The 24482-nt window shown below is 40.3% G+C and overlaps 1 protein-coding gene across 1 annotated transcript in view; it reads right to left on the bottom strand.

The window, feature by feature from the left end:
- Window positions 1–24482, bottom strand: part of csmd3b (CUB and Sushi multiple domains 3b) — a 359142-nt gene that overhangs the window by 201548 nt on the left and 133112 nt on the right. The window contains exon 8 of the mRNA XM_044171541.1: window positions 1789–1986. Within this exon, the coding sequence (XP_044027476.1) occupies window positions 1789–1986 (198 nt within the window). The remainder of the gene's footprint in view (window positions 1–1788; window positions 1987–24482) is intronic.

Here is a 24482-nt window from a genome sequence, read left to right as displayed (position 1 = left end):
TTGATCTACTCTGACAATGTGCCACCACATACTTGCAGACTCCCTTTGCGGTTAGTGCAAAATTCTCCTCTGTGGTTTGGTAATCGAGCTGGGTAGCTAGCTATATAAAGTAAGCGGAACCATAGCGACGATGGACAGTGAGGGTTAATCAGAGAGTTTGTAGTGAAGTAGGCCTATTTCAGCAACCTGCCAATGGTGATCAGGAGCATATGGTGTTAAGGCTATCCAACTGGATCTTCCTTTACTCAGTAATAGTCCTGACACTGCCAATCAGCTCCTTTCTCTGTCAGGACAGTCTCTCCCAGATACCGGGGTGCAGCTCCCATCTGGCCACTCACATCTATGTTGCTGACAATCGTTTCAGAATGCCCCCATTTTTAAGGCACCACCCTGATCATGTGACTAAACAGACCCATCTCCCAGCCGACATCCAATCAAGATAGTCACAAGAGGAGATGCATACCATGACAATCAACTAATTAGGCTGTCAAATTCTTATGGCTATGATTATAGTTAGCCATCACTTGCCAACTTACTCAAAAAAAACAAACAGACATTGGCATTCCATTGGAGTCCTCTTTGTCATCACCTGTCAATTGTAAGTCCAATATGCTATTCCTAGTTCCTGGTTTGTCCCCCAAACTACTCAGAAAACTAGCTGTGTCTCTGTGGCTTGCTAGATGTTCGGCTCTCTTTAACGGTCACTCATTTATTCTGGGTCTCAGTTTTTGGGTGAGTTTGCGTACTGGCTATACAATTTTTAGTAAATGGGGGCCAATGAGAACTGTTGACACTCAACCGTATGGACTGGCAAAGTACACAAGCAAACAATGAGCTGTCAGCGGCTGAGGGCAGCATAAATCTGCAGATTGTGGGTGTGATTCTCTGTAGTATTGGTTGTACAAGCAACCCTCTCCATAACAGGGAGTTATTTACAGAAATTTGATGAAAATATAAAAAATGGATAATGGAGTTAATGGAATCATTATCGACAATGTTTATATTAGGCATAAGACAAGAGAATCCATTTAACAAGATGCTATTTATATATTATTTATTTTAGATGTCGTTCCTGCTGTTCTACTTGTGAAAATTCTGCTTGTGATACTGTACACGCACAAATACAAGTTGCTAGATTTGCATCCACCTACACTATATGGGGGATGTACTGTATGTCAGTACAAATGCATAAAGTGAAACAGAGATTCTTCCTCAGCATATGTACTGTAGTGTGGCACACCATACAACACTTGTCTGTACACAGACCATCTACACCTACCCCAGAATCCAAAAATAGACAATAGCATGCAGTACACTGCGCACATTTGCCTCTCTCCCACACACACCTTTGATTATAGAGTAAAGCATAAAAAGACATACACACAATGTAAGCACATACAGTATTATACACACAAGCATTCTTGGATTGCCTGCCTTTCGTGCTTTCACATACACAAACACAAATGCATGCCCAGTCTGTCTGTCGTTCTGTTTCTCTCACAGACACACATATACACAGAAATTACATGAAGGGTTTTCTTCCAAAATTTGATATCTTTTGATTTGGGAAAGCATTACATGGAGATCTGTATTTCTGTAATACTGAAAAATCAAGTGTTAAAAACCAACTAATTGCCAGTATTGTAATTTCTGTTTCCATCATGTGTTTTAATTTTGAGACATGTAGTTCAAATGAGTAGATGGCACATTTTCAATGGATTTTCACTTAAGAATAAAACTCTTCATATACAGTCGTGTACATTCACATACAGGCTTAGTTGTCCATACCTCGACAGATAGGAGCAGGAAAGTCCCAGACGGCAGTGTTTCCAGCATTGGTAATGCAGGTGAGTGTGGCATGGCCGTCTAAGACGTAACCAGGAACACAGCTGTACCGTACACGGTCTCCCACAGCAAAACGCCCGCCACCACTTAGCACTGCTTTGGGTGGGATACCAGGGTTTCCACAAGATGTACTGTGGAGTTCTGCAGAGGAAGAGAGAAAAAGAGAAAGAGAGAAGGATTTAGGCTTTTTAAATTAATTGTACTAAAATGTTGAACTATTCATTTCCCCTAACTCAACCGTCTCTCAGACAAATAATATACCCAGCTCTTGCTCAGTGATGCGTCCAATCCAGAGACTGCTCTGGAGCCCTTACAGGCCCAGTTCACACAGTGCATCTACCATTAAAAACACAGTTTCATAAGAAAGACACTGGCATTGTGATGATGCAGTTTAAATACATACATACTGGCAAGCATGATGGCTGTAAAAAGATATTTTGACTGCACTCCCAGTCAAAGCAGACTAAACTCGGCCCCAGAGAAAGGGAGGGAGACAATATCAGAGTGTTTTATAGTTACTCACATTATTCCCTCTAGATACATTTACAGTTCTGTGCCTAAGACATATGCACAAGTGTGCATATATACATCCGTACACACAAACACACACCACACAGCAGAGAGAAGGAGAACGACAGAGAGAGGGAGTGAAGGGGTATTACAAGCCATAAACCAGGAAGTAGATGGGAGAACAGGGACCAACTCCACTCTTATTGTTTGAACTTGATTGATACAACCATGAAACTGTTCAGACAGATAGGGGGTTAGGGAGGGGGGAGACAGGCAGATTGGGTGAGGGGGAGGCAAGAGCAGAAAGAGGCAGAAAGAGACAGAAAGAGGGGGAAGTGGAAACGAACGAGAGACAGAGGATGCCAGAGGATGAACTATGAAACTACTCAGACAGAGGGGGGAGATGGGGAAGAATGAAGGAAGTTAAAAGGGGAGGGAAAAGGAGAGAAAGGAAGAAATCAACTGTGGTAGTGAGAGAGATTATGCTCAGTATGCTCCCAAATGAGAGGTGAAGATAGAGCTGCACTTTTTCTTAAAATGTCACCAGTAACTCTGAAAACCATACAGCGCTTCACTCCTCAAACTTCAGAAATATGAGCAACAAAATTTTAATGAAAAACTAGTACAGCTGCAGGGGAATCTTTTCCATGCTAACGGCAAAAATATGTAATTATCATTCACAAAGCAGACCTTAAGTAGAGTCAGCAAATGAACCGATTGAGTGATTCTTAGCTTGGTTAGCTGATTGATTACTGTAATTTATACAATGACTTTATTGTCATACCTTTTCAATTACACCCTCCTCCCTCTCTCTGTCTCTGTAAATTCCTGTACTGTAGCCACAGTGCTGGTGATTACTCGGAGGATTATGTGGACGTTGTGCATTTCTCACTGGTCACACACAAACACAGTCTTTCAGTTTCCTTTAAATGAAACTTGCTACCTTTTTATTATTAGCATCCATCTGGAATGTGATAGGGTCTACTAGACCAAAGCTTGTGGATCATTTAAAAATAGATATAACTAGAGCAAAAATAACTTAATAGCAGAAATATTTTTGCCTCTAAATGAGTTTCCATTGTAGAAAAGCAAAAACACCCAAGCATGCCCTTATGTGCTGTAATTAGTTGATATAAAGTTTCTGTTTAAGTTTTCTTTAGAGTGTATATTTAATCCTGGTGCCTCACAGAGCACGGACAGCATAAACGAGAGAGGAAAACTGTTTTGCTAAAGACCCTGATAGACCCTCCTCCTTATCTTCACAGACACAGTTAGAGAGAAATGCACACTCACAAGACACACTTGGACACTAGCACACATGCACATACACACACACTCAGGGTCATCCATCACTGTGGCGACCACCTGTGCTGTATTGTGATTGGATGTCAGGTTGGCCTAGAGTTGTGACCTGTTGGCCTATCGATTTTGCCAGTCACTGTGGCCCCACTCATTGTCAGGATGTTTGTTGTTCAGCGTCCTATCAGACACACATTTACTCTCACCACACACACACACACACACACACACACACACACACACACACACACACTTACACATACATTGCTGGTCTGTTTGTGGTTCAGGGTGCTATCGGAAACACACACACACACCAACACTTTCTTAGCCACTTGGTTTTTAATCGGTGCCTCCATTACATTTTCATTTTACCTGTCTTTGTTCTATCACCTCTTTTTCATAAAGTTTTTTTCTGTTTCCTCTACTTCATTTTCACTTTTTATCTCTTTCTCCGTCTGTCACATCTTATTCCCATGTCCCCTCTTTTTTAATCTCTCCCCTCTGTTCCCTCTGTGTCTCTTCCTGTCACACTCCACCCATCCCCTCCTGTTCCCCAGCTCCCTCCTCCTCAACTAAAAACTTTGATGACATGCCAGCTCCTTGCCTCTCCCTCTCCTGTTCCAACCATATCACTATATCACCCATACTGTCCATCCCTTCATTCCTCCTTCTTTCTTTCCCTGGTTTATTGTGAACATCACATTGTTTCATTACACTAGTTTATTCAGTAGCCAGCAGCTATACCACACTCCTTTTCATGGTTTATTGCCGCCTGCCCTCTCTTATTTATTCTCTCTTACCCTCACTTCTTCCTCCTCTCTATTCTCTCTCTTTATCTATCTATCTCTGCCTCTCTTTCCCTATCTCTGTCTCTCCCCAGTTTACCATAACCCTGATTTCAGTCTCAGTTGCTTCATTACAAGCTGCTGCTTTTATGGGCCATCTGTAGAAATATCTGCATTTGTCACACACACACACACACACACACACACACACACACATAGGGGCACACAAAGGCCTGCATGTAGAGCAGACACCAGCATATAGCTACCCCCCCTCCCTACACACACACACACACACACACACACACACACACACACACACACACATAGGGGCACACAAAGGCCTGCATGTAGAGCAGACACCAGCATATAGCTACCCCCCCCTACACACACACACACACACACACACACTCACGTAACCATTTACCTGGCTTTTATTTTTCCCTAGATAAGCAATTACAGCTGAGTCCAGGTACAGGTAGCACGAGACAGAAGAACTGAGATGGGAGAAAAGAACTGAGTGGTGGGTAAAAAGTGAGAGAAAAATGCTAGAAAAAAACAGAAAATGCTGCCATGCTTTCATAGTTTTTAGTGAGACAGATGACACTGCAGACTAGGGGATTGGAGAGGGGGAGTGAAGGACAGCAAAGCCAGAGAGAAAAAGGCAGAGAGGGAGGCAGAAAAAGGAAAGAGAGGAAGAGCCAGAGAGGGATGATTCAATGAGTTTGGAGGTTTTACACCTCTGTCAGCAGTAACTTCTATAAAAGATGAACAAAGTTTTATACTGGAACATAATAGATGCCGAAACGCTTGAAAATAAAGCATAGAATCTGTTACTAGAAACCATGTACATGGATTTCCATTCACTACATCTGAAAAAATGATTTTCAGAAATTCTTTTCAACTCATTTCCCGTAAAAGATGGAAGGTTTATAAGGACTGTAACAGAACAGATGAATGAGTGCTGAGGTCTGTAACAAACAAATGTGTGTTCTGGGGCACTTAGATCTATAAAAGGTTTCACTGGCTGTCAACTTCTGAGTCAGTTGCCTGTCAGTTTGATTTATTCAGCACTTTGACCAACTCGTTTTAGACTTGGGAAGAACTTGTATCATAAAACATTTTTAGTCCGTTAAGTTAATGAAATGTTACAGCATAAGTTGGACATAATTTTTGTGCTCAGGTGGCCTTCCCCCCGACAATGTCAGAAGCAAAAACCCACACAAAGACATTAGTCTGTTTATAATACTATTAGTATTTAGATCCCACAGTGTTCATTCAGTTGACGTGACAATAATTCATATTTTCCTCATTAACACTTATTACTTTGTATGGTAATCTATGTGTTTAAGGTTATGCAACTCCAACTATATTTTTCATACTCCATGTTATTCTGAGGGCATTCTAAAAAACACAGGTGAAATGATTTACAGAACAGGTCCAGAATAGAGCTGTATACATCACTGTGGATTATTTGCTTTTGTGTCTAAGGGTTTATTTTGGAGAGAGGATCATACAGAAGTCAGACAAGCTGATATGAGAAGTTAGATATGTTCTCCTGTTTCATTTCAGCTCTCAGTGTTCTCAAATGTGTGTATATGAAATGTGACACTAAAAGATTGCAACACTAAAACATTCACATCCTCTTATTATACATTATATATTTACAGTTTAAAATACACATTGGTATGAGACAGACCACAAAAATTGCTTTAACATGTACATATCATCCATGACTGTCAAATATAAATCCTGCACACTTTATATACTGTGTGCAGACATGTATACATGCATATATTGTATATAACCACCCACTTAGAGTATATACATTTAATATGTATTTCTTTGCATTATTTGTATTATGTATTATTTACATTGTATATTGTTTTACCTAGTTCCTGTATCTTTTTTCAGTTTTGTTGTCCTTGTTTTTAGCTGTGTGCCTATTTCTATCTTCCTGTAAATTGTTCTTGGAAATGTGTGCATGTACAGTGAGAGCTAGTTGCTAGTTAACAGAGTTAGATTCCTTGTATGTGTACACATACCAATAAGGCCAATAATGGATTAACATTACCAACTGATGATATCAGTGCTGATGTTAAATGTCATTTGGAATTGAATATGAAATGACGAGGAAAAACTGATCTAAAAATACCTTTACTTTGTTACTGTGACAATTAATATTGAAAGGGGGTGGGGTCAAGCAAAAACTAAACATGTTGCAACTGTCTTTAAACATCTCAAAAATGGCAATACGAGGGATTTTTAATGGCTCACCACACCCTTTTAAGCTGTTCGCTGGTTTAGCCCTATCAAGTTTGATATTTCTCACAATACAAATGCAACTGATTTGATTAGTTAAACAATTATACAGTAGATATAAATATAAACAGCTGTACCTGTGGTATCTACCGCGCAGTAAACTTTTGTTTATTCATGCATACAGTTTTACTCAGTACAGACGTGCTTCAGTGTTAAATGAACTTTGTTCAGCAAAGCAAGCAAGAATGTGTATATGTGACTAGAATTCACATTAACATGTACTTTTCAACAAGTTTACATTATAGATGCATTTTCCGAACGTTCAATTTACTGAGCAAAACTCTGAGAAACTTCAGAAAAGTTCAGCTGAGGTTTAAGAGGATATATTGCAGTTTTGGAAACACTGGAGTGTTATGGTTGGCATTTTTGTGCCCATTTTGCTATACTATAATACATCCATATATTTGTAATATTGACAGTGGAATTTTTTCCCCCTCAAACAATCCCTCTTTTGTTAGAAAGTTGCTGGAGACCTGTCAAGCACCTGTCATTCATACTAGGATTCAGGCAATTTCCTCGCATTCTAACTATGACAGCTCAACAATCACGACTAGGATAATATGGAATTATTCTACATGGCTGTGTGCTTTTTAATATGGAAAGATTAATGCCAAGATGAGATATCCTCTCTTTGAAAACTGTGACACCTTTCTCTACAAAAGCATTAACAGCATAAAATGTAAAACGCCACTGAAAAGGATCATGCTGAACAAACGCTAAGCAAAAAGAAAGACTGATAGGAAGGAACTAAGGAAGGAAGGAATGCAACGTTTCTATTTTACAATTTATTTTAAATCAGCAATAAATATGTGTGTTAAACTATGGCATGCCTCTTTCTAATAACAGCTTAAAGAGTGTGATAGAGATAGAAAAAAGGGTCCAACTAATGTGGTCACAGCTTGATAAGAGTAGTTAGGGCAGAGCACACATCACCGTTCACTGTTGATGTAAACACTGGCTCTTCATGGCTTTGAAACACTACACATAAAGACGGCAGACAAGATCTGCAATAATGTGAGCAGTACAACAAGCACCCACAGTTTTGGCCTCCTCCAACAATCACCATCCACAGTCCAATAAGAGGAACACCAGGGGATAAGACTGCAGATAAATTCCTTTTGAGTCTTGACTCGACTCCCTGTAGCGAAGCACTGCAGAAGCACCAGCAATATAACTAGTCATTTAACACATTTTTATTCCATTCATGTCTTGGTCTAAAGAAGCAACTTTAAATTAATAACTGGAGCATTGCTTACACAGGCACAAAAAGATCTGAATTTTGAGGGTCAATTCAACTCAAGGAGAATGGTCAACATAATAGAAGTACAACATTTCCTGATTCTTCAAGTAAAAGAAGGTCTCTTATTTGATCTAAAGAAGATACTTTAGACCATGGCCAGCCAAATAAATTACTGATTTGATATTTTTATCAATTCGATTATCGATTATTTTGATATTGTTAGAGGAATATGCCAGATAACTGGTGTAAGTAAAGTTCTAAACTTTTCAATAATGGAAATGCCTAATTTGGACATAAGTACCTAAAAACAGTACGCCTCTGCAGTATTTGTGTAAAGATAATTGCCATATTCCACCTCTGCAGATTACAGCAGGGAAAGCATTTAGGGTAGTTTATACTGAGTTCCATTTCTGCACCAATCATCCACTTGATTTGTGATTACATGACCACTTAATACTGAAAGTCCCAAAATGCTCCACCACAACTCTGCATTTTGGTAAAATTGACAACTTCATGATGATGGTGCAATAAGTCAGCGTTGAATAATGTTGCCAAAAAACATTGGTTGCCTAATTGGCTCTTAAGGGACTGAGCCAGAGCCATAGTTGGTCATAATTTGGACAGGAGGTGTAGCAAAAAAGGTAAAATCCAAAATACAACTGTGCAAGACTTAAAAAGTTTTTTTCTGTTGTTGTTTTACTGTAAAAATTTACTGTGTAAGGAAGATCATTTTCAACAATCAACAAGCCTCTTGTTCCAATCTTGTTGATGCAGGAATGCAGGAAGTAGTGTGTCCTGTTTGTAATTAGGCGGAAGTGAAAGGGTGCAGGGGTCAGTGTGGTCGATGTGTGAGTTGTGCATGAGACTTTCATTCCAAAGACCTGAGTTTGTGGTCTGTCTCATATTAATTAATGTTGGCTTTTTCTAAATATGACACCTATCTTTTTTTTTGTCTTCTATGACCCGTTATATAGAGTCAAGGACAAGAATGAACTTTGCTTATAAACCACACACACACACAGACACACATTACATTTGCACCTCCCCTCAGAAACCACTTTTGATTGGTAGCTGCTAGGTGATGGTGTAATTACAAGTAATTATGATTAATTATGAAAACATTAATGGAGGGGAAAAGGACTAAGTGGCAGCAGAAGGTGTGTGTGTGTGTGTGTGTGTGTGTGTGTGTGTGTGTGTGTGTGTGTGTGTGTGTGTGTGTGTGTGCGCGCGCGCGCATGTGCGTGCGTGTGTGTGCATGTCAGAGAGAGACAGTGAGATTCTGAGGGAACGTTAAAGTGGGAAGACAAGAGAGCTCCCAGACAGAGTAACGGCTGTTCAAAGCATTTGATCGTCTGGCAGCTCTGAAGATCAGTTAATACACACACGCTAATAATTGTAGCTTCTAGTGGAGATCAAACATTGTGGACTCAGAGCAGCAGACCTTAATGTCTCTCTGGGTTTATTAGACGCCACAATACAGACAATAAAACACACACCGCTCTCCCTGAAGGTAAAAGCTGCATTAGTGCCTTAGTGGTGCCTTGATGTTCTGTGTGAACAATAATTATCTGTATTCAATAAAGTCACGAAGCAGCTTCAAGCAGCCTGGTGCCCATACTGGTGATCCTCTCAGACATCTTAAGGACCAAAACTGGCTTATTTGGCAATTCAATGATCACTGATGATCACTGATTAGGGCAGATGATTGCCAATCTGGCATGGAAATACCCAGAAAATATTGGTGTACAGTACAGTATGAAAGTAAATATATATATATTTTGATAATATTTACTAAACCTTGTATGTCTCAACCACTGCTGATTAGCCTAAAATGTATCCCTTATTCTCTGTCTGCTTTTGGTTTATGATACTGGCAGCTCAATGTCAAACATACATCATTCTCCAGCAGGGGTACAAACACTTTGTGGGAGCTGGGAGCTACCCCTCTCAGTTTTGCCTCCCACCTCTCAGCCTCACCTCCCACCTCCCTGCTCATAGCTCCCAGTTCCCATCTCCCACCTCTCATCTCCCACCTTGCTGCTCTCAGCTCCCATCTCCCACCTCCCATTTCATAGGTCCCAACTCCCAGCTGCCACCTCCCATCTCAAAGCTCCCACCTCGGTGGGTACTGTCTTTTAACATCCATTTGGCTCTGCGCAGGCACCTCACTGATAACATTGATGCTTGGTAGGTTGATACCAATAATCTTCTGAGTGGTTTTAATCACCTGCTGCAGAAGAGCCCTCCGGTTCTGGGACGTGCACATCCCATGCCAGTTTGTTATGTCTCTAGTCAGGATGATTTCTATTGCTCCTCTGTAAAAGTTAATATGAACTTGACACAGGAATATTTCCTTACGAAACTTCACTTCTCCTTCTGAGTTTTCTTGACCAGGGTGGAGATGTGAAAGGGCCATGTCAGGTTCTCTGTGGTGCTGATTCCGAGGAACCTAAAACTATTCACCTGCGCCACCTCAGCTCCACTGATGTAGACAGGGGCGTGTGTCTTTGCCTCGTTTTTCCTAAAATCAATGATCAGCTCCTTGCTTTTGCTGACATTGAGCAGTAGGTTGTTCTCTGTGCATCACTCTGCAAGATTGTTGATCTCCTTCCGATATGAAGTCTCATTGTTGTTTATAATCTGGCTGATGATGGTGGTGTCATCTGCAAACGTCACTTATCTCCAATCATGGCTGTACAGCGTGAACAGGAGGGGGCTAAGCAACAGTCCTGGGATGCTCCAGTGTTGAATACTGGAGTGGAGGAGGTGTGACTGCCAATCTGAGTGTGGTACAGAGTGTGGTAATCAGTTTCATGGGGGGAGATTGTGTTGAATGCTGAGCTGAAATCAACAAACAACATTCTGATGTAAGTGTGTTGTTCTCAAGGTGTGTGAAGACTGAGTGGAGGGCAGTGGAGATGGCATCCTCTGTGGATCTGTTGGTTCTGAAAGCAAACTGTTGGGGGTCTAGGCTGGCTGGGATGTTGTTCTTTATGTGCTGGAGAACCAGTTTCTCAAAACTTTCATCAGAAATGGGGGTGAGAGCCACAGGGCGGTAGTCATTTAGACTAGACATTACAGACTTTTTAGGTACGGGGATGATGGTCAGTATGTCAGTAATAACATCAACTAGCTGATTGGCACATGTTCTAAGTACAGAGGTCTCTCTCCAGTCTCTCCTGATGTCTTAGCTTTGCCTCCTTGATGCCAGCTTTCAGTCTTGCTCTGGCAGTGTTGGAAGCTTCCTTGTCTCCTGATGAAAAGCAGCTTTTTTGTCTCTGAGTAGAGCCCTCACCTCGCCATTTATCCAGGCTTTCCAGTTGGGGAATGATTTATTACTCCCTACACCTATGCACAGCATTATCTTTAGCTAATGGTAATGTAACTGTAGCAAGCTCGCTACTACCGGGTCCGAGCTGAGAGCTGGGAGGTGGGAGAGGTGGGAGGCAAAACTGAAAGGGGAGCTGAGAGGTGGGAGCTGGGAGCTGAGAGGTGGGAGCTGGAAGCTGAGAGGTGGGAGCTGGAAGCTGGTAGCTATGAGCAGGGAGGTGGGAGGTTAGGCTGAGAGGTGGGAGGTGGGAGCTGAGAGGTGAGAGTTGGAAGCTATGAGCAGGGAGGTCAGGCTAAGAGGTGGGAGGCGAAACTGAACGGAGAGCTGAGAGGTGGGAGCTGGGAGCTGGAAGCTGAGAGGTGGGAGCTATGAGCCGGAAGGTGGGAGGTTAGGCAGAGAGGTGGGACGAAAAACTGAAAGGGGAGCTGGGAGCAGTGAGGTGGGAGCTGAAAGGTAGGGGGTGAGAAGTAAGAGGTGGGAGCTATAAGCAGGGACGTGGGAGGTCAGGCAGAGATGTGGGAGGGAAAACTAAAAGGGGAGGTGGGAGCTGAGAAGTGAGAGGTGGGAGCTATGAGCAGGGAAGTGGGAGATCAGGCTGAGAGGTGGGAGGAAAAACTGAGAGCGGGAGCTGGGTGCTCCCAGCTCCCACAAAGTGATTGTACTGGCTCTCTCATTTTATGGGCCAGTGTGCAAGCAAAATTATTTCATCAATAGAACTAATAAGGACACACTTTCACATAAATGCAGTGAATAGCATGGTCCTTCTTTGAAATGTAGTGCAGTTAAGTATAAACTTGCATATGATAGAAATATACAATTAGAGTCAGCCGGGTGAGGATGCAATTTAATGAGACTGGGTGGAACAAGTTAATAATTTTGGAGGAAGACAATAACCATGTCCAACACAATTACCTAATTTTTGTGGATAGAATATCCATCTATGAACGTCAGTTGAAAAGATGTACTTAGGATTTTTCCAGTCTTGCAATTTCACTGTATGCAATTGAATGAGCAGATAATGACACCAGTCTGACTGCTCACAAAGAAACATGGGGATGTCAATTATAAGCCCTTTACCTCCACACTGCTCAAGTGCCTGTGTTTGTGCGTGTGCCAGTTCGTGCATGAAATTGAAAGTGTATATACAAGACAAGTGTGTGTGTGTTTTGTTTATGTTTGTATCTGTTTGTCCATGTAGGTATAGCTCCTTGATGCGCTGATCAATGTTTCTCTGAGGCCTGGTCCAATAAACCATTAGATTGCCCCCTAAAGACATCCTGCCAACAGAACTTCATTAGACACACACACACACACACACACACATACATACATACATACATACATACAAAGAAAAACTAAAATACCACTATCTGTTATTGTTTGATCTGACCTGAAAGGGCTAACTCCGTCTTCCTGAAGACCAGAACAAATCAGCTCCATCAGACTTGATCAAACAAAATGGTACAAGGTCCAGTGTTTACAGGCAGTGCAAAAACACAGACAGCTTTTTATTACACCGACTTACTGTAGACAATGGTCATATTAAGGAGATGCATTGGGGTTTTTGGCAATTACAATGCTGGGAAATGCACCTGGTTGCATTGTCTTTGTGTCCAGCACTGTATTTATTTACTTTACAACAGTTTAACAAAGTGTGTATGTTAGATGGACTGATTTTCATTATGTCCACAGTATCACACTGAAGATTACACCTATAGATGTAAAGCTAATAGCAATGTTCTCAATGCACAAAGGTAAGTTTGTTTATATTCTCAAAAGTCAGTAGTTCTGACATACCATTAGGCCTTATTTGAAGGGGCGGCACTGAATTGAGGCAGGGTCCTGATTTGCTTTCCTCTCTCTTGAACTAACCCATCTCTTCTCTGTCTCACACATCCATATCTCCCTGCGTCCTCTTTTCCTCTCTTCTTCTCTTATCTCTTCTCACAGCCACCCCTCTCCTCACTATTAATTAAAACGTTCTGTGTGTGTGTGTGTGTGTGTGTGTGTGTGTGTGTGTGTGTGTGTGTCCGTGCGTGCGTGCACATCAGGCTTCAGTATTAATTAAAGGTGTGAATGCTAATTGGTCAGATCAATAACGGGTCGTTAGGCCTCGGGGGCCAACAGCCAATATGAAATCGTTACGTGTCTGACATCACTGTCACTCTGCTAAAGCTGCACTGCACTGTGACACATGCACACACAGACACACACATACCTGCACTTACACACACAGATTTGTACTTACACTCACACCACTGTCATCTGGAAAGATAGGTTCACCTCAAAGGTTGTGAGAGAGACAGAGAGAGGAGAGAGCAGAAGAGGTTAGCAAGACACAACTGGTGCAATAGATAGAAACTTACTGTATGCTCCTAAGACTAAATCAATATCCATTATGGAAAGCAAGAGAAAGAGAGAGCGTAAGAGAGCGAGGGAGCGAGAGAGAGAGGGAGAGAAAGGTTTTCAAAAAACGAATCAGATGCCATAGTTGTCATTGAAAAGAACTGAGTAAATCAGTGTGTCCTCTCAGAAGACCTTTTTGTGCTGATGAATACCAGAGCACTCTTTCTCTCCCCTACCACATACACACACTTTCTTTTCTAATCTCCTCTTTTGTCTTTCAATCCATCTCCTCTCTTTTGTCTAAGGTTTGTAACTATCAGCCATTGTCAGAATGATACTCAGTCAGATAACTATGAACAAAACTATGACCTTAAGCTCAGCTTTATTTATTTATTATAGAAGAGAAGAGAGGACAAAGAGAAGAGATGAGACGAGAAGAAAAGAGGTTATACAAAAGGAATCTTACAGAACTGGTGGTTTACTTGATGGGATAAAGACATGTTGTTCCAGAGCTGGCAGACGTTCAGCTCCATTTGCCATTTCAAACCCACCCAAACGCTGACTCCTCACCATCATGCCCCAACTAACCTCCAGTGCCACCCTTCCACCAATATAAATAGCTTTTGTATGAAGTTGTGCTCTACAAATAAACTTGAACTTCCACTCACTACTTCTTCACCACAGTATCACATTCTCTCTCAGGGCATTGAAAATAGCAAACACACAAATAGTTATACACTCTATTTTGGATAATGAGTGGTGGAGACAATACTGTAAAACAGCTGTCTTCATTTTTGTCCATCCAACACATTCATCTAATGGCAATGCTGCCATGAAATTTGGTATAGATTCATGATCCCCACCCAATAATTCAGTAATTAATTGATTTTAGTGGCCCTTTGATCTTTCTGTTAGTGCGACCATCAGGTCAAAATGTTTACATGTACACAAGGCACATCAAAATGTAATGTGAATATTTCCATAAATATACTGATCACATTGATGCTCCCCCTGAAGATGAACTATTTTCCATTCTGGACACTACATAAGCTTTCCTCTAACTTTGCACACAAGATGTTTCACCAAGAAACTTGCTCAGCACATTCACCCTCTCTTTTTTATCTTAATGACCCCAAGGCCTTTCCTCCAGCTCTATCCTCAAAACAAACTTTGTAGCTCTACTACTGTTAATGCTGTTGATTGTGCCACCTGACAGTTAGTATTATGGGTGTAATGAACAGTGCTGTCTCGAGGGTTAACTAGTGGAATTCTTACTGTTGTCACTTTCCTATATCTCTAATACCTTCAGACAGGCCTTTTGCTTGTACTTGAGTGAACTGACACCAAGTGAGCAGACAGCAATTGAGGGCTATGCAAGGTTAATGCTGTTAAGTGGTGGATGAAACATTAACTGGTAACCCATGTACAGATTATTGCCTGTGGAGACAGTCATTGTCAGTCATTGTGTGTGTGTCTCCAGTGACTGACAACTTCAGCCACACTCTGGTGTATACTGTGCATATTTAATAAAAGAGAGTTTGTCTTTGAGTGTGTGTGCATGAGAGTCACCACTCAGTGCTGACAACATCTGTGTGTGTGTTGCTTGGTTGCACAGTCGAGGTGAGCTAGCTAGCTTTGTGGGTGTGTGTGTGTGCCAGAATGTGTGTGATATCTAATAGCTGTGGTTATTGTAGCGTGACTTATTAAATTTAACATCAAGAGACCCCCTGGAAAGCTGACTGACAGATACCGGCACACACAAACACACACACATATACATACACAAAAATTTAAAGCTACCAAGCTCACCTTAACTGTGAAACTAACCAACCAACACAGACACAGCTGAGTAATCATCCTGCATATAAAGGCAGTGATTATATAGTGTCTGAAAACCAAACAGAATGTAAATATTGCATTACCTCACTTTCCTGTCGACAAAATAAAGGTTAAAGAACAAACTGAAATAAGTAGGTCAATACCACATCAGGCGAACCACACACAACTGGCTTGTTTTCTCATTAATGTTACTCGCAATTATGAGGGCTGCAGAAAATCAACACCTAAATTAACAGGTTCTACCTTGCACAAAAATGTTAGCACTGAAGTTCAACAAGGATAAGGATCCAAAAACCATGTTCCTTGACTTTATGAGAAAAGCTGCTATAGCTGTTTTAGTTGATTGGTTTAAATACCTGGCATGGGCCCTGATCCAAAAGCTGATCAATGGAAGGTTTAGCATTGGCTTTCAAAATCATTCTTGTTGAAGTGACATCAAAATGTACAGTATGGTTGAAGCTTTTACACTGAAGTACAATTCAAGACATAAGCAGCTGGCCTCTTCAGTTCTTTCAACTCATTTCCATCCTGTCCCTTTTAATCTCTTCTTCTTCTTTCATCTCCCTCCTCGTCCCATCTCCTCCTCTGTCACCAGTGTTTGTACCATTAGTGCAGTACTGTAATCTAACATCAACCACAACCCAACAAGTGTTCTCTCTGCGGAAGACTAACATATTTCACTCATAGCACATGATGGCATTGAATTTTTGTGTGTGTGTGTGTGTGTGTGTGTGTCTGTTGTTTGCGTATTCATGTGCATTTGGGGGTGCACAGTCACTGGGGAATAAGTTTGTACAAAAATTGTTCTTTTTAATCACAGGACAAAACTTCAATAATTGCAACTATCTGTTATGACAGACACAGACATCACAAGACAACTCTGTCTCTTATCTGCTGCAAAGTAAAGGAGTTATTTTAATGAGATTTACTTGCTTTTGCTCCACAGCTAACTGAAAGTGATCAAAATATGTTGTTTAGATAATATTGTCCCCAAAGATTTAAATATGGGCTTTGCAGTTGTTTCATAGTGTGTTTTACTTACTTTTACATCAATATCAAAATAATAATGAACTGTGCACAAAATTATCCTAATAGCAATAAAACCTGAGGGAGAAAAAGTTAAAACACTGTTAAAATATACAATCTGTATTTTAGAGACTGGTTGCGGAATTTTTGCATGAAAATATATATTTTTGCAATTGTAAATAATGACAATACTCAATAAATTTACAAGATGTCAAGAATGTCAAGTCAAAGTAGTGACATCATAAGAAGATAGGGTCTGATGTTACTGTGGGTAAGCCTTCATGTTATGATGTAATCTGTAAGTAGGAATTTTCATTCAGGATTGGGCGATGCTCTACAGCAAGTACTGTAAAATTTGTGGAAACAGTTCCATTAGCTACTACGGCTGGATATCGTTTAAAAATTTTTGATGCCAGTACCAAAACCAGTACCCTTAAAATGATACCGATACCAAGAGAATACTTCATTCGATACCTATCATGTGAATGGAAGCGTTCAGTTGCATAAAATGCCACCACTCCTCCCCATCCAAATAATTTTTACATGAATACATTTTGAAAGTGTTCTTTAATTCAATTTATTGCACGAGATAAGTGTAGAGAGCCAGCACAACAGACCAGCCTGGTTTATCAGTGTTGAGTAATGGGAAACGTTAATTCTGAATGACTGAGTTAACAGTTTGAGTCAAGCATAGAGGTTGTATTAGGCTGTGAAGTGCTGGTTGTGTCTGTTTCACAAACCAACCGCAAAAAACCCAAACGCAAAGCCAGTGGTGCTGTGGTGGATTGTGAGCTGAAGTTTCCCCGGTAAACACACTGATCTCTTCGGCTGTCGCAGTCCCTCCTGCCTGGCCTGCCGGCCGCTCCTCTCGCGATCACTTCTCCTCCGGAGCCGGCTTCGCTGCTGGAGTGTCTCTGGGCTAGGCAGAGAGGACAGGCTGGGTGTCCGCAAGGCGGGTTGCCACACACCTTTACACTCCACCAGCACTCCATACACTGATCTGGACCTGGGTCCAGGTCCAGCCCGCTGGAGGATGAGGAGCTCTATGTGTGCGGGGGGGGGCAGCCCGGCGGCAGCCCGCTGTATGTAGTTGCTAGCTGTAACTGCCGTAGTGGACCAATCACACGTCGCATTAAATCGAAGAATGCTTGAGGTGACTGGCTGCAAGTAAAACCGTACAAGTAGCAATTTTTTCTAGATGTGGGTATAAAAAGGATTGAATGCAGGTATCATTTGACTGGAGACATTTCAATACTACTTGGTACAGCGTTATTTCGGTCGATACCTTAAAGGTATCTTGTACTGATACCCAGCCCTATTAGCAACACATGGCAACCCTGTCTTATTTAGGATAAGGTCAATAGTCTAGTTATTATATCTTACGTTAACACATTCATTGTGAAGTAACTTTTCTAAGTCTCAAACTATCAAAGCCATCAATTTTAGAGGGGAAAAAAATGAATCAGTTGTTCTTGAACAAAACTATAGTGCTGTGTTACTGCACTTTCCTCTGCTATACTGCAGTTCTCCTTTCTATGAGACAGTAGTTAAGCTACTAAAAGCAGTGGGAAAGTGAAATAACAAAATCTGCTGATAGAAAGCAGAGCACAAGGGCTGGAGAATACAGCGCTGATAGTCATTTTAACAATTAATTAGACGATTAAATATTGAGAGAAAAACCCCATGGAATGCCCTTAAATAATGAAATCTGCTGATGAGAAGCAGCTCAAGGAGGTTAGAGATCATTCTGTCGATGTTCCTTATCACATTTTATGGGATGGTGTTACATTTGGTGAAAATCCTCTTTGATTGGCTGACAGCGTTGACGTATACATTCTATCTAAATGCTGCCTCGGAGTGCTGTCTGACTCACGGCATCAGAAACTGCCATGTCAGCATGACCCTGCTCATTTTCTGGTTATGCTAATCAGGTGACATTCCTTCCTGCTTGGCAGGAGGAGCTGATTGGATGGGCCGAGGTGGTGACCCTGAAGGGAGGCCGTTTGATTGGTTGGCTGATATAAAGCTGAATAATGGACTGACATTGGCCAGGAGGCCGTATTATTATCAACGCACTCACATACACACAAACACACACACACACACTACTGCAGCACATATGCACACTTTCACACACACACACACACACACACTGATATTAACTATGTACCGGGATAGCCTATATTTTAGCCAGGTGGCCAGCAGTCTGACTGACCTGAATATCAGATCAATATATCATTTCATGTAATTTCTATCCTGTCCCGGCACAGAGGGGTTTGGTAGCTATTCACTATAATTCCATCATAAAAGTAGTTATTATCATTCAGGTATGAGGTCAATATATTATTTGCTCGACTTCTTTTAGTGTCAAACTCCAATCTTGTCAATCTAGGCACTGAAAGACTTTACACTTTACTCTGATTAGATTATCCAGGTATCAGACTGATGACTATTTTTTGGACAATCTTTGATGTTAGACACCTATCCTTTCCAGGCACTTAAACATTTGGCAGCTTCTTAATATAAATCCATCATCGAATTAGTTAGTTTTATCCAGGTATCACATTAATTTGTCATTTGCTGGACTTCTGTGATGTGAGGCACCTACATTATCCTGCCTAGCCAGATACTAAGACGTTTGGCAGCCATTTACTGTAATTACATTATCCAGACATCAAATTGATACATTATGTGGACAGTCGTTGAGGGCCTGACACAGAAATTTGGCAGATATTTTGCACTATACCATTATAAAATTATATACAATTCAGATAACAAGCTAATGTTTATTTTTGACAATGCAGGTAACCTTGTGGAGTCCCACTTCTTTCTGTATAACACTGAAAACCTCACTAATTGTTTGTTGCTGTAAGTATTAGAGGGTTGCCGTAATGCTGAAGTAATTACTTTACTTAATTTAGTGTCACTCACCTATCCTGCCTATCCACACAATGAAAGATCTGGCAGCCCTTTTCCTATGTAATCTGTCATTAACAATAATTCAGAGTAAGATGATGCTAAATTACATGTATTCGATGTTCTCTATACTTGCAATAAAGTTTGGGGTGGTTTTCGCGGTACTTTGTTATTTTCATGAGATTGGGACTGAGAAAACAACAATGCAATACTATAAAGTAAAATATTTAAAAGAGTGCAATGCCACAATGAGATATATAACTGTCACAGTCCTGTCAACAGGCGTGTGGTTTGTTAGATAATCTGTGGCTTACTTTAGTCTCCAGTGGGTTGCAAATGTTGCATGACGCTATGACTACAGATAAGAACATTGTCAGAAATCCAGAATCACTGATTTATAGGTATAGGAGGTACTGGTGGTTGCTGACATTTGTATAATTCATGATTTTTCATTGTGTTTTGATGCTTTTGGGACATAGTCCGTGATCTTCACATCTGCTGTGTGTGCATGTGTGTGATTGTTTTGATTGATGCCCCTGTGTTGTAGCTGATCTTGCAGCGGTTGGAGCATTGAGGAGTTGCATTCCCACTGTAGATAATGAACACACACACTTACTCTCACACACAGCTTTAAAACAGCATTGATTTCTCCTGTTGAACTAGAAAGCGTAGAGCACATTACATTATTACAGGGAGCTCCTATTCTCTTCTTCAATCCTTTACTATTCCTTATTCTCTTTTGCTCCCTCAGTACAGATTTGCTTTTCTATTTTTTTTTCTTCTCTTCTTTTTTCTCTTACAGTTCTCTTCCCTTCCTTCCTTTAATTTCACATTCTCCTCACTGCTTTTCATTTCTCATTATATACAGTATGCTCCTCTTCCATCTTACTCCTTTCCTCACCTCTCAAATCTCAGATACTTCACACTTACCTGCTATAAACACATGGGAATACGTAGGACACATGCATTTATATTATGTACAGGCACAGGCACACACATATATACACAATTCTCCAGGACTGTAAAACCCCTTTTTTCCAATGACAGAACTGACACATTCCTTCTCATTTTAAATATATGAGAAAAAGGGACGGACAGAAGTAAATACAGATACAGAATAAGGAGAAAGAAAAGCAGATAGTTGTGTTAAAAATGTGCATATATGTGTACATGTGTAATTACCTTGTTGTCACTAGAAACTGTATTTCCTCCCCTGACCAATCAGTGTAGTTCTAAATTGTTGAAGCACAACAGCAAGATCTGTAATTCCTTCTGCATCCAATATGTTTTGTGGTCTATTTATCTATCACATAGCAAAAATAGAGTAAATGAATGCATGTAAGGTTATCAACAAATCAGACAATCCTACGCAAACCTGAAAAAACCCCAGTAATATTTACACAAAAAGGCAGTATCATCATCACAACTGGGCAAAAGGAAAGGATTATACTTCCATCCCAATCTGGGACAGATAGACTAAAAGCTTATTCCTGCTATGTTCTTATAAAATCCTACAACTTGCAATGACAAAATGTTACAACTTAAAAAATGGGAATGTTTTGTACTTGTAAAGCATCTGTATATCTAGAATTTAAGTAATTTATATATTTTTTATATTACTATATATTATCACCTTCAAGATCCTATCAAGGTACAGCTCCTTCAACCAAACTTAGGGTCACCTTCTCTTTCCCATGATGCCACTAACTGACCTGGTTTCAATTGTTGAATTGAGGGAGGGAGAGAAAGACTGAATGATAGAAAGTGAGAAAGAAGACAGACAGACAGATGGAGGGATGATAGATAGAGGAGTGGATATTGTCAGTCCCCTCAGGTATCTTTGATAATGATCAGAGGAGCCACAGCCAGAGCCTCAATCAGATATGCATGCACGCGCAGACGCACAAAAACACACAAATACTGTTCAAAGTGTGTGTGATGCATGCCCTCAGATGTAAGCAGACACACACACACACTCACACACACACACACACACACACAAACTTGACTTTTACACTCAGATCATGTTCAAGTCGAAGAGACTAGAATCAAAATCAATCAATCAAGTGCTGATAAGGGATCAGAGACTCAGAAACAAATGGTAGAATGCCCCTTTAATGGTTGCCTCTAGATATGGATGCAAACGCTTTACTAACTGAGATTTAGCCCCATGAGATGCTACTATTCAGTTTTGACCAGAACTATGCCCATCACCTGCACAATCATTCAAATTTCACATTTCATAAAGTGTTTCCTCTGTGGAGCCGGTTTCAGTGGCCATGCATGCAATAGTCTGATCAGACTCATCAATGTGAGGATTGAATGTCGCTGGCTTGTGTTTACTGCTGTGACTGGCAAATAGTTATCGAGCCTGAAACATAATTGATGCAGGAGATGAAAAATTTAGGAAAGCTTTCTTAATGAAATATGTTTATGTTTACTGAATTCTAATGTGAAAAGCAATTAAACCCTGTTCTAACTAAAACGTTACCCTTCACTGATGCTGCATCAAACTTTAATTTTGTCAACAGATGACCAGGGTGGCTATTGACCACATGTTTTATGGAGTCACAGGGAGCGATGACCTTACAGGCAAATGGCCAAATTTGCCATAATTTAATCCTGGTCCCCTTCCTGATTTTCTAGGCTGCTTGTTAAATCAAACAGTTTAGAAGTATAAGCTGCGCATTAGCTCCAAAGCAGCTGAATGTTACACAAATAGAAAGTGGTGGCCAAATGTATAAATGTACATCAGAAGATAAAATGAATACTGTACAAGTTGTGGGTGGCTGCTGATTTATACATAAAGTGTGTTTTTTTTTGTTTCAGCCAGGGCTGTATTTAAAGACAAAGTTTGCAAGACACACAAAGATCCAATTAAAAGCTAAACATTATATAATAGCACACACAATCATCTGTGTTTATGTGGCTTACAAGTACAATCCCATTCATAATAGCCATATCCTTTATTTCCTTTATAAATAATTCTTGTGAAAATCACTGCCCAAAACATTTCATCTTGGCCTCCTACTACTTTGCTGGGTTTATTACCTATTCAATTTCTATCATTTGTAGGCACACAATGTTGAAGTCAGTCTAGTCTGGAAAAAAAGAGACGAACAATCAGCTTTTCTGTAGTGTGATTTTGAGGAAAAAGTTTGACTTGAATAGGTGCTTCATCTTTTTTTAAACTGAATTTCAAACAGACTTAACTGCTATTATCAAAAACAGCAGCACACTATTTAGAGTCTAAATAGCAACTCCAAAATGAAAGCCAAACATTTCCTATTTACAGGAGGGTGAGCGAGTAGAAATAAGCACAACAATATTCCGTGTCTGCAGTCATTTTTACTTTGACAAAAAAATCCAATCTAGACAATTTATGACCCACAGCGCCTTCTTGTTTAGTATTTTTTACTGTCTTGTCATGCCCAAATCTTGAGCATGATTGGATTTCTCTAATGTCACCAGAATGTAATATCAGAAGAACTGATAATGTGACTTGACCAGAGTAAAATAGAAAATGTCAAAAAGCTATCCTGTAATCCACAGGTACAGTACCCAAAAGGGTTATGTAATTTATTATAGCTCATGTAGCTGACATAAAATTATGGACAAACATTATTTTACTGATATTGTGAGCTCTGACCTCAGAGTGAAGTTAAGATTTCTACTAGCTCCCTCCTAGAAAATCTAAATCATATATATCAAGATGGTAGCGGAATAGGTTGAGTAAATGAGTGTGTGACCAGAAAGTCACTGGATTGGCTGTAAACGTCTCCATGGTATTATGTGGAACTGATGGATAAATGCCCAGATGGAGAATGGTCCATCAATGCCACTGACATCTGGCCAGTGAGAGCTCCCAAAGTGTTTAACCTGCTGCCACCAACCTCTGTTTGTTTTCAAAAATACAATTTCGACTCCAAAAAAAGATGAAGGATAGGGAGCAGACAGATCGAAAAAGGTCATCCCTCCTTTAACCTTATTATATTTAGACCAATGCAACTTTCTCCATCCCTGCTTCAGTAAGAATTTAAATCTCCACTTCCTTCAGAATTCAGCTACTACAGTTGAACAACCATCAAAAGGAATCCAGGCCATTAGTTAAAATAAAGTCACCTTTATAAGATTGTATTTAATGTGTCTGATTATATTTGTGTTTGATAGACTATGTGGAAACCTGTTGTTCCTGCTGTTGTTTACTACAAAAAAAGAAACATTTTGAGTGTGTTTTGCAGCTTTAACCATTTTCCAGTGAATCTATTTTTTTCTTCATCTCCCTCTTCTATATTTTATTAGTCTTTGTTTATGCCTTCTTGAGGCGCTATGTAAACTCTCTCTGGTACTGTACATGTAAATGAAGGTAAAATAAGTGTTTTACTGTTACAGAGAGGAGAAAAACAAGCAGTGGAGATATTGTAAGTGCAGAGGAGGAAAGACAGAAGAAGTGAAGAAAGACTGGGGATGAGAGGAGTGAAGTGAAATCTCTGCTGACTTGTCAGTCACATGGCAGCATGTTCTAGGATGAAGAACATGTTCTCTGGTCCATGTTCTGAAGAAAATTATTACATCTGGGAGCTGTGTGTCTGCGTGTGTACGGTATGCATGTCCATGTCTGTATGTGCTTCTATGCATGTCTGTGTCTCTGAACAGAGACACTAAATGTATACTGTATGAATGTGGGTAAGGTACATTTGTGATTAAGCCTATTTTTTGCCCTTGAACTGATTTTTAGGGGCAAAACTCTGAAATAATGTATAATTATTATGTTATATTGTCAAATAAACACTCAATATGTGGCACAAAGATTTTTTTATTTAAAAAAAATAACAAGTGAGAACAGCAAAAAAATGTTTATGAGCATTCAAGGACACTTTTGCTCCAAGCTCTGTTCATTTCTGACCCCGCATCTGTCACTTTCTCTATTCCATTCCATTTTGACGGAGCGTTTCTATTTTAACTGGCGCAGCTTTTCTCGCCTTTACGGCACTGGTTTAGCAGCCCGTGAGTCGAGTCAGTGAGT

Source organism: Siniperca chuatsi, linkage group LG17 (assembly GCF_020085105.1).
Source record: "Siniperca chuatsi isolate FFG_IHB_CAS linkage group LG17, ASM2008510v1, whole genome shotgun sequence".
Classification (NCBI taxonomy): Eukaryota; Metazoa; Chordata; class Actinopteri; order Centrarchiformes; family Sinipercidae; genus Siniperca; species Siniperca chuatsi.
The sequence above is the reverse complement of the archived record's forward strand: the minus strand, read 5'-3'. Positions and strand labels throughout refer to the sequence as shown.